The sequence below is a fragment of the Otolemur garnettii genome, unplaced genomic scaffold (genome assembly GCF_000181295.1).
Source record: "Otolemur garnettii isolate 467f Iridium unplaced genomic scaffold, OtoGar3 scaffold00050, whole genome shotgun sequence".
Lineage (NCBI taxonomy): Eukaryota > Metazoa > Chordata > Mammalia > Primates > Galagidae > Otolemur > Otolemur garnettii.
In genome coordinates, this window is record NW_003852445.1 from 9,815,671 (window position 1) to 9,827,619 (window position 11,949).

General features: G+C 39.0%; 1 protein-coding gene across 1 annotated transcript in view; it reads right to left on the reverse strand.

The window, feature by feature from the left end:
* UBR1 (ubiquitin protein ligase E3 component n-recognin 1) overlaps positions 1 to 11,949 on the reverse strand; it is a 137,337-nt gene that overhangs the window by 116,344 nt on the left and 9,044 nt on the right. The window contains exons 2-3 of the mRNA XM_023514258.1: positions 1,604 to 1,860; positions 664 to 742 (exon numbers count right to left, since the gene is read on the reverse strand). Of these exons, the coding sequence (XP_023370026.1) occupies positions 664 to 742; positions 1,604 to 1,860 (336 nt within the window). The remainder of the gene's footprint in view (positions 1 to 663; positions 743 to 1,603; positions 1,861 to 11,949) is intronic.

An 11,949-nucleotide genomic window follows, 5' to 3' on the forward strand; every position in this document is an offset into this window, starting at 1 on the left:
GGGCTCAGTGCCTGTAGCTCAAGCGGCTAAGGTGCCAGCCACATACATACACCAGAGGTGGTGGGTTCAAATCCAACCCAGGTCTGCCAAACAACAATGACAACTACAACCAAAAAATAGCCAGGCATTGTGGCGGGTGACTATAGTTCTAGCTACTTGGGAGGGTGAGGCAAGAGAATCACTCAAGCCCAGGAGTTGGAGGTTGCTGTGAGCTATGATGCCACAGCACTCTATCCAGGCCAACAGCTTGAGGCTCTGTTTCAAAAAAAAGAACACATCTCACCAAAAAATTATAAAGGGGCTACCTCAAGGTAGTACATGTCCTATCACAGGGGTCCTCAAACTTTTTAAACAGGGGGCCAGTTCACTGTCCCTCAGACCGCTGGAGGGCTAGACTGCGGGTCCCGAGACAAGTTGGCTGCCAAGCAGGACAGGCAGCATTAGCAAAAACACCCAGCGGGCCGGATAAATGTCCTAAGTGGGCCGCATGTGGCCAGTGGGCATAGTTTGAGGATGCCTGTCCTATCACATACATTCAACTAGAGGCTAAAGGTCTACATTATGAGAGTTATTACAGCAGGAAGTCAAGTACTGGTCAAGAACTTGGACTAGACAGCCATCAGATTCCTTCTGACTCAGAAATTTTATGGATCTATTTCATACCTTGTAACGATGATTTTTATGAACACTATTCTGGAAGCAGTCCATACAGAGTACACATGTTGGATCAATTGCACAGTCCCTGAAAAAGATCAAAAATTAGATTCCAAAATAGAGATGGTTACCGCTGATACTTAACGTATGACTATTACACGATGTGAATGAGTTTCCTGTATGTTTAACTAATTGAATATGGAAATGTCTCAAAAACTAAATTCCAAAAGTGTTTTGAACAAATATATACAGTCAGCATAATTTTAGCCTCATTCTACCCATATTTGAACATGTAATTTTAAATGTTTAGCTTGAAAGCAACTATTCTCATGAAGAACGAAAAGCCTAAAGCCTTTTGTCCAGTTTCTGTACAACTGGCCTCTTCTATTTAACTAAATTTCTACTATTCCTATAAGTCTACAATTGTGAAGTCCAAAAAGGCCTGAAGCCAAAAGGTTTTTGTTTTTTTTGTTTGTTTGTTTTGTAGGTTTGGCACTAAATCTCACTTGGAGGCAAAATGACCTGACATGGCATAAAACTATAGGCTTTATACCACTTACTATAAATATTCATACCCGTCTCACAGAAATACTATGTTTGATTACAGGTAGGTGCCCTGACTCTATGGGGAAGTATTCAGAATTGTGAAATGTATATGGCTCCAAGAGTTTCAAGTAAGAGTATGTGGACCACATTACAAACAAGGCAAAAATCTATCATTTATATGGTTTTGGAGAACAGTAAGAACAAGTGACAGAACTATTTAAGTCATTATTCAAGAAGAAGCTGTTACTAGCAAAACCAGAATTATAAGTATATAAAAGGAAGTTAATTAAGTAGGACTAAATATTATCATCAACAGTAATAAAGAAATGTACCTATATCATGAAATAGGTACAAAATACCAATACTGTAATTATAACCAATCCTGTAAATTTCTAATTCTTACCTACAAGAATATGTTGTCTCTCCACTTTTGAAAACCTTCCCACAAAGCTGAAATGCTCCACTGTGCTTCAATCTCTCTAAACAAATATCTGGATCTTCCCCAAATAAGTACCATTCCAATGGAGTGAATATTGACATTTGCACATTCTCTTCCTGCTTTTCCAAGTCTGGGTCCATTTCAGCAAAATAAATTTCTGGCACCAATTGTGCCAAATGATGTAAGAATGCAGTATAAAAATCAATTTGCTGATCCCACCACTGAAAGAAAAGATGATAAAGATTAGACTTTCTCACAAGTTCCTTCTTAACAATCTAGGGGTATAAGTAATGGCATAATTCTATAATTTCAAAGTCATTTACAATATAATTTGCCCTTCACGAATACAAATATAATACGTTCAGTAAAACTTTAGTCTCATTTAACCCATAATTGAATGTGTAAGTCTGGATGTTTGGTTTTAAACCGACTGTTCTCCTAAGGAATGGAAAATCTAAAGCTTTCTGTCAGGTTTCCATACAAACGGCCACTAAATTTCAACTGCTCCTGTAAGTCTACAATTGTGAAGTCCAAAAAGCCCTGAAAGATGGTGATTCAAAAAGAAATTAGGTTATTTTCAAAAACCTAACCTTGGAAATAAGCAGTTACCCACATACCACAGATATTGGGGGGAAAAAATAGCTGTAGTAGATGAGAATTACCCTTCCCTTCCGGAATGGCTGGGTCCTGCTGTGTGAAGGTGAGTTCATCATCAGTCAGAGGCTGTACAGACAAAGCATTCCCCCACAGTTTATCTCAGGGAACTACAGTGTCTAATAACAGATCAAAATAAACATCAGCCAGAGTTCTGCAAAAACAAAAAGCACTAACCATAAAAGAAAAAAGTGGATAAATCAGACCTTATCAAAAGCAAAACCTGCTCTGGATAACCGCATGTGAAAGACTCAAACTGGACCTGCACCTTTCACCAATTACAAAAATTGATTCAAGATGGATAAAAGATTTAAATCTAAGGCATAAAATTAAAATCCTAGAAGAAAGTGTGATGAAAACTCCTGAGGATGTCAGCCTGCAGAAAGATTTTAGGAAGACTTCCATGTCAATTGCAACAACAACAGAAATAAATAAATGAGACAATTAAACTACAAAGCTGCTGCATAGCTAAGGACACAGCAATCAATGCAAATAGACAACCTTCCGGATAGGAAAAGATATTTACATGTTATGAATCTGACAAAGGTTTGACAACTAGGATCTATAAAGAACTCAATCAACAAAAAAGGAGCAAACAATCCCATCTACCACTGGGCAAGAGACATGAACAGAACCTTCTCTGATGATGACAGACAAACGGCTAACAAACATGAAAAAAACGCTCATCATCCCAAGTCATCAGAGAAATGCAAATCAAAACCACCCTGAGACATCACCTAGTCCCAGTAAGATTAGCCCACATCACAAAGTCCCAAAGTTGCAGATGCTGGCGAAGACACAGAGAGAGTGGAACACTTTAACATTGTTGGTAGGACTGCAAACTAATACAGTCTCTTTGGAAAGAAGTACAAAGAATCCTCAAAGAACTCAAATTAGATCTCCCATTTGACCCCATAATCCCACTATTAGGCATCTACCCAGAAGAAAAAAACATCCTTTTATCATAAAGACTCTTGCACTAGATGGTTTATCGAAGCTCAATTTACAATCACCAAGATGTGGAAACAACCTAAATGTACATCAACTCAGGAATGGATTAACCAACTGTGGTATATGTATACCATGGAATACTATTCAGCCATACAAAAACATGGTGAATTTCAATCTTTTATATTAACCTGGATGGAGTTGAAACACATTCTTCTCAGTAAAAGTATCATAAGAATGGAAAAGCAAATATCCAATGTACTCCATACTAATATGAAGCCAGTAGGCAATCTTCATGCCCACATAGGAGAAAAACTCATTTCAATTGAAGTTGTGGGAAGGTGAGGGAGGGAGAATGGAGGATTTGGGGTGCTACCACTTAATGGGCACAATGTAGGGATATATATGGCACAACTTTTGGGTGCAGGACACAACTACAAGAGGGACCTTGTAGTTAAGAATTTGTTGTACCTAACAAATTCAAATATTGTGACCTGGTTGTTTGTACCAGCATATTGGCCTGATTTTTTTTTTTTAAAGTAAGCCCTTCTGTTCCTAAAAAGAAACTATTAAAGATGGTGTATTTGCCCATGAAAACATGCTCCAGATTATTAGTCATTAAGGAAACACAAATTAACATGACAATGAGATACTTCTACATAACCTATTTTAGAGTGGCTAAAATTTAAAAACTGACACTATCAAATGTTAACAAGGCCAGGCAGGGTGCCACACCTATAGCCCCAGCTACTCTGGAGGCTGAGGCAGGAAGATCGCTTGAAGCCAGGGAATAGTCACTACACTCCAGTCTAGGCAACACAGTGAGCCATGTCTCTAAAAGACAAAACAAAGTTACCAAAGGAGTTCTAGAAACTGACAATATTAGAATTTAAATTTTAGATGAGGTTCCATGATAGGTCACCAAGGAAAGTTACAAATACTTGATTATACGTAAGGCTTTCTGAGTTTATTCTCATTAACCTCAATATTTCATTCACAAATAAATTTAACTCAATAAAACTTTACCAAAAATGCATTACATTTAGAGACTACTGTAGGAATTAAATTGGCCCATTCTCTTTGAAGGGCAATTTGGAGATAGTTATTAAAATTTTAAATTTACGAGTGGCGCCTGTGGCTCAAAGGAGTAAGGCACTGGCCCCATATGCCAGAATTGGCAGGTTCGAACCCAGCCCTAGCCAAAGAAAAATTTAAATTTATATATCATTGATTGAGAAATTCACACACCTAGGAATTTATTCCTCAGACAAACTCCATGTATAAAAAAAGTATTTTACGGCTCGGCACCCATAGCATAGTGGGTTCGAACCTGGCCCGGGCCAGGTAAACAACAATGACAACTGCAACAAAAAAAATAGCCAGGCATTGTGACAGGCGCCTGTAGTCCCAGCTACTTAGGAGGCTGAGGCAGGAGAATCCCTTAAGCCCAAGAGTCTGAGGTTGCTGTGAGCTATAACACCATGGCACTCTACCAAGGGTAACATAGTGAGACTTTGTCAACAACAACAAAAAATTTTTTCCCCTCCAAATGAAGCCTCACAGCTAACAACAGCCTAACATTCCTGAATACTATTAAATATCCTTAAATTGTATCTATCATTAGATGATAGATGTATTACCATGAAAAGCTGGTATTTTCAAATGTTATCTATATATTGCTGACTTGGGCAGAACGTGTCAGTGTTGAGGCCTTAAATACTCTCTTCTAACCACTAGCTTTCTATCCTTCTACTCCAGTCTCACCTTACCAGTTCCTCGAGGCCCACCTTATTAAATACCTCACTGATCAGCCCAAGAAAATGGATCTCCTCTGTTAACTCCAATGCTGTCTGATACCATGGGAGGGTATAGGTAACAGGGAGGCCTCCTAGACAGGAGAGAAAGAACAAAATCTCCCTGAAGCGGAGCTCTCTGAAGAGGAGATGTGAATCACTATCTCAACCCTAATGATTATTTTGGATTCGTCTCGTTTGGTTATCTGTATAAAATTCCTCAAGATATTCTAAGTATGTTTCGATTTTAACTGACAAATAACAATCACATATATTTACAGGAACGATGTGATGTTTTGATAGATTGACACATTGTGGAATGATTAAGTCAAGCTAATAACACAAAATAAAATACATATATACATTTAGCTTCTTCAACTAGAGTGTAAGTTCCTGAAGAGAGGAATTTGACATTTTAAATCTCTGTGTCCTACAGGCCTAGCACAAGTACACAAAGGAAGTTCTTGGTAATTGCTAAATGTTTCATGTTTATTAGAGTACAAAGGAAATGTTGACACTGAGTCTTCTATAACTTCATAGAATTCTTATAGGAGATAAAGTATAGTTATACTCTTTACAAAATTTTTTTCCTTTATTGCCACAACTATGAAAATTTTTTTCAACTAAAATAGGTTTGAGGGCTCAGCACCTGTACCTCAGTGGTTAGGGTGCTGGCCACATATGCCAGGGCTGGTGGGTTTGAACCCAGCCCAGGCCTGCTAAACAACAATGACAAGTGCAACAAAAAAATAGCCAAGTAGTCCCAGCTACTTGGGAGGCTGAGGCAAGAGAAACTGCTTAAGCCCAAGAGTTGGAGGTTGCTTTGAGCTGTGATGCCACAGCACTCTACCCAGGGTGACATAGTGAGACTTTGCCCCCAAAAATAATAAATAAATAGGTGTGAGTTTTAGGGGTTGTTTTTAGTATTATTCTCCACTTGCAACATGAATAAAATTAAGAATTTTTAACTTCGGGAGACATCATTTTCCAGTAATTCCTCAAAAAGATGAACGAACACAAAGGGACAGAAAAGAGGCGCCCCATACATGTTCTTTAGGCCTTTTATAAAACATGGAGTTGGCTCGGCGCCTATAGCTCAGCTGGCTAAGGCGCCAGCCACGTACACCTAAGGTGGCGGGTTCGAATCCCCAGTCCGGAACCGCCAAACAACAATGATGGCTGCAACCAAAAAATAGCCGGGCGTTGTGGTGGGCGCCTGTGGTCCCAGCTACTTGGGAGGCGGAGGCAGGAGACTCGCTTGAGCCCAGGAGTTGGAGGTTGCTGTGAGCTGTAATGCCACGGCACTCTGCCCAGGGGGACAGCTTGAGGCTCTGTCTCAAAAAAAAAAAAAAAAAAAAAAAAAACATGGAGTTGTTCCTTTGGCCACTTACATGTGAATCTACAAGAAAGGTGATACGGTAGACATCAAGGGAATGGGTACTGTTCAAAAGGGCATGGCACACAAATGTTACCCTGGCAAAACTAAAAAAGTCTACAATGTTACCCAGCATGCTGTTGGCATTGTAGTAAACAGAAAGATTAAGGGCAAGATTCTTGCCAGAAGATGAATGTTCATATTGAGCACATTCAGCACTCTAAGACCCCAGATAGCTTCCTGAAATGTGTAAAGGAAAATGATCAGAAAAAGAAGGAAGCCAAAGAGAAAGGTGTACTTGGGTTCAACTGAAGCACCAGCCTGCTCCACCCAGAGAAGCCCACTTTGTGAGAACCAATGGAAAGGAGCCTGAGCTCCTGGAACCCATTCCCTATGAATTCATGGCATAATAAGCATATAACATAGCACACAGGAGTACCAGTGGACTCATGTTTTAGGTGCTGGAACCTATATTATTCCCCATGAATTCATGACATAATAGGTTTACAGCATAGTGCACAGACAGGATGACCAATCGACCTCATGTAACAGTGATATAAGGAACCTGTTCCCCATGAATTCAAGTCATGCAACCCTTTGTCACATTCAATGGCAAGGTGCCTCCCTGAGCTACTGGAACCTTTTCCCTATGAATTCATGGCATAATAAATATTAAAAATAACAGCTGACTGCTACTGTAAAAAAGTTTCTCATTCATTCATTAAAAGTGTGATTGTTTTTCCCCAAAGAAGTACTAAAGTAAATTTTAACAGTGTCCTAAAAAAAAAAAAAAAAAAAAAAGAATTTTTAACTTCAATGTCCTGAAAAAACACATACTCCCAACATTTGAAATTAAGGAAAGGCTTTCCTAAGTAACTATTTTGTAAAAACAAGTTCTCACAACATTTAAATTCCCACACATTCCAAACATTTCCCTCATCCCATAGAGACTAGAAGATAAGTTCTCAACTCTGACCCAAGCTCTTGGATGCCTTCTGGGAACATCATTCTGAAAAAGTAACTTAATAGATTCCTTTTGTTCAAACCACAACTTGACCTTTCTTAGACAACTGCTAGACATCTACAGAGCTTTGAGTCCTGTAATTCTCTAATTTTTCTTTTTAAAGTGGCAACAAAATCGGTGGTGCCTGTGGGTTAGTAAGTAGGGCCCGGGCCCCAAGTACTGAGGGTGGCAGGTTCAAACCTGGCCCTGGCCAAACTGCAATAAAAAAATAGATGGGTGTTGTGGCAGGCGCCTGTAGTCCCAGCTACTTGGGAAGCTGAGGCAAGAGAATCACCTAAGCACAAGAGCTGGAGGTTGCTGTGAGCTGTGATGCCATGGGACTCTACCAAGGACCACATAGTCAGACTCTGTCTCAAAAAATGTATTTAAAAAAAAGTGGCAACAAAATCTGGAGGCTCTAAATTTTTCATAACCAGTACTGGATTTATAATTAGGTCATCTCTAGGCACCAAGAAATCTTTAGCTATACAAAGTTTTCTTGTAATACTATTTGATAGATTCATTAAGTTTAAAAATAAGAGGAAACTCTAATTCAACTGCTTAGCCCATAGGAAACTCCATCTATAACATATCTGATATTTGCTACCTAAGCCTATCTCTGAACACTTCTCAGCCAACTTCTATCTTATAGCTTATACTTATGCCAAAATCTACCTGCTTGTAACTTTTATTCTATGCTACCTGAAATAATCCAGTATAATTCACTTTGTTATTCTATCAAACTGCCTTTCAAATAAATGAAGATGGTATTATATCTGTCATTCATCTCTTCATTCCAGGGCTAAATTGAAATGAAGAGAGCAAAGAAATGCGGCCATCCTAATGACATAGTATCCGCACTACTCTCCATATTGACTGTCCTTTTATGGAACACACACAAGCTTCTACATAGAGGAATCGGGCTATGTTATCACTTTCCTTATGCTGGGCACTACACTGCTTTAAAAGATCACATTTTGGGGGCAGCATCTCACTTTTGACTTAGTGAACATGCAGACAACTAATGAATTAAGTTTAAAGTTTTACTCGCATCACAATTAAATTTCACCTTGTTAGTTTTGGACACATTCAACTTAAGGGAGTTTTGAGACGAAGTCTTACTACATTGCCCTCGGTAGAGTGCTCTGGTGTCACAGCTCACAGCAACAGCAATCTCTTGGGCTCAAGTGATTCTCTTGCCTCAGCCTCCCGAGTAGCTGGGACCATAGGCACCCGCCACAATGCCCGGCCATTTTTTTGGTTGCAGTTATTGTCTAGCAGGCCCAGGCCAGGCTCAAACCCACTACCTTTGGTGTATGTGGCTGGCACCCATCTCACTGAGCTACAGGTGCCAAGCCAGGAGTTTTTTTTTTCCCATCTAAAAATATATTATCCCTGTCAGCCTTGTGCAACCCCTGTGATAAGCCTTCTGTGTCATTATGACATTGATAAAATAAGGCAGGGTCAAATAGAGAGAGAGCTATGTGACAAACAAGGCCCCTCTCTTTTCTTTCCTGTTGAGAAACTATTTTAAATTGCACACGAACTTTATGGGCCACCTGTATAAGTATGCTGTCACAATGGCTTTTGAAAACATGCTGTCCCTCCTAAGCTATTCTCTCTTTCACATCTCTGACCACAGGTTATGACCCAATTTTCTAGGTTTTCCTTAAAATCTTTGGATAAATGAAATCTGCTTTCCGAATCTCTAGGGTACATATGTCACATTCTCTTTCTGTTGTATGGAATAAATAGTTGAATATTTGCAAACCAACTACAATGTTCTTTTAGGTTATAAGGCAGAACATATGAATATAAAAAATGGTTAAATTAATAGACTTTCCCTTCTGTAGCTAAAGTCATTTCTATAAGTTCAAAAGCATTTTAAAAGACAATTCATAGAGATACACTAAGTAGTGTATCTTAATGTGGCTCCATTCCTCTAAACAAGTCAAATAGACTTTGTTCCTAAGAGGAGCATTAAATAAACTATTAGGAAAATTATATTCAATTGAATGACATCCTACTCCATTCTGGGCAGGGTCTGTGTCACTCCCAGGTAGCAAGTGGGGACTTAAGAAAAGTGCAGTAACTCTTCTGATGTCTTCCAGTAACATTTATTTAGTACAGTATATTTCCATAAGCACTCAGCTCACTACAAGGGCATGACAACATTAAAAAAAAAAAAAAGGCTGTATTAAATGTTTAAAAAAACCAAGCGCACACACACACACAAACAAGCTCATTAAATAACCATCGTTTCTTCAACAAGAGACACATTAACTCACTATCTTGGAAGAACACATAGGCAGTCAAGATAAATCACCCGAGACTAATGAGGTCTTAATATTTTGTGTTAAATCATCTAAGCCAACAGGTTAAAAGCTTAATGAAAATTATTTCACAGAGCACAACATAGGATTAACACCTTTATAGACATGGATAAAGCGATGGCAAGGGAATTCAGAGATAATCCTCAGAGCCAGCACACAAAGAAAGGACGTGCAAGATACCAGCATACCCCAGAGATATTGTGGGTTCAGTTCTAGATCAGCAATAAAGCATATATTGTAATAAAGAGAGCCAAATTTGGGGGTTTCCCAGTGCATGTAAGTTATGTTTACACTATGTAATCTATTAAATGCACAATAAATAACACTATGACTAACAAATGTACATACTTTAATTTAAAAAGGCTTTACTACTAAAAAGTAAGATCATCTAAGCCTTAAGCAAATTGTAATCTTTTTTGCTGGTACACCCCCAGATTAATATGAGGGCACAAGTGATTAGGTTACTGGTACAGGGTTTTGCCTCGATGTTGGGGGCTGCTAACCGACGAAGGTGATGGTTGCTGGAGGTGAGGTGGCTAGGCAATTTCTTAAAATAAAATAATAATGAAGTTGGGTACACCCTTCAGAAAAGGCTTCTCTGTAGCATGGAATGCTGTGTATAGCATTTCACCACAGGAGAACATTTTTCAAAATTAGAGCTGCTGCTTTATCAACTAAGTCTATTAATAATCTAAATCCTTTGGTGTCCTTTCAATAAGGTTCACAGCATTTCGGCAGTAATAGATTTATCTCAAGAAACCACTTTCACAGCTCATCTACAAGAATCACCTCCTCATCCACTCAAGTTTTATCATGAGATTGCAGCAAATTCTGTCATGTCTTCAACCTTCACTTCTAATTCTATTTCGCTTGCTATTTCTATCACCTCTGCAGTTACTTCCCACTGAAGTCTTAAGCCCCTTAAAAGTCATTGAGAAAAGGGCAGCACCTGTGGCTCAAGGAGTAGGGCACTGGCCCCATATACCAGGGGTGGCGGGTTCAAGCCCAGTCCCGGCCAAAACTGCAAAAAAAAAAAAAAAAAAAAAGTCCTCCAGGTGAGTGGGAATCAACTCTTTCCAAATGCCTATTCATGTTAATATTTTGACCTCCTCCCACAAATCACAAATATGCTTAATGATATCTAGAATAGTAAATCCTTTCCAGAAGGTTTCCAATTGACATTGCCCATATCCATTACAGGAATCACTATCTATGGCAGGTACAGCTCTACAATATGTATTTCTCAAAGCATAAGAGCTGAAGGTCAAAACTGTTCCTTGATCCACCAGCAGCAGAAGGGATGCTATGTTGGCAGACATAAAAACATTAATCTCTTTGTACATCTCCAGAAGAGATCTTGCATGACCAGGTGCATTGTCAATGAGCAGTAATATTTTGAAAGCAATCTTTCTTTCCTACTAGGTCCCAGCAGTGAGCTTAACACATTCAGTAAACCATGCTATAAACAGATGTACTGTTATCCAGGCTTTGATACTCCACTTACAAAGCACAGGCAAGTAGTTTAGCCTAATTCTTATGAGCACTAATATTTTGAGGACAGTAAATAAGCACTGGCTTCAACTTAAAGTCACCAGCTGTATTAGCCTCTGGCCTAAGGAGAGAGTCAGCCTGTCCTTTGAAGCCAGGCACTCATGACTTCTATCAAAGTACTAGATAGCATCTTCTAAGAAAAGGAGATTTCATTCACACTAAAAATCTGTTGTTAAGTGTAACCATCTTTATCAGTTTTAGCTGCATCAGCTGGATAACTTGCTGTAGCTTCTCCAACAATCATCAGCACTTGCTGCTTCACTGTGTAGTTTTATATTACAGAAATGGCTTTCTTCTTTAAACCTCATGAACCAACCTCTGCTAGCTTGAGGCTTCTTCTCTTCTCTAGCTTCCTCACCTCTCTCAGCCTTCATGGACTTACAGAGTTAAAGGTCTTGCTCTGGATTAGGCTTTGGCTTAAGAAAATATTGTAGCTGGTTAGAGCTTCTATTCGGACCACTAAAAGTTTCTCCATCAGCAAGACAGCTTTATCATTCGTGTATTCACTGGACTAGCACTTTTAATTTCCTTCAAGAATGTTTCTGTTGCATTCACAGTGTGGCTAACTGCTTAGTGCAAGTTGGCCTATCTTAGCTTTTTTTTTTTTTTTTTTTTGAGACAGAGCCTCAAGCTGTCCCCCTGGGTAGAGTGCC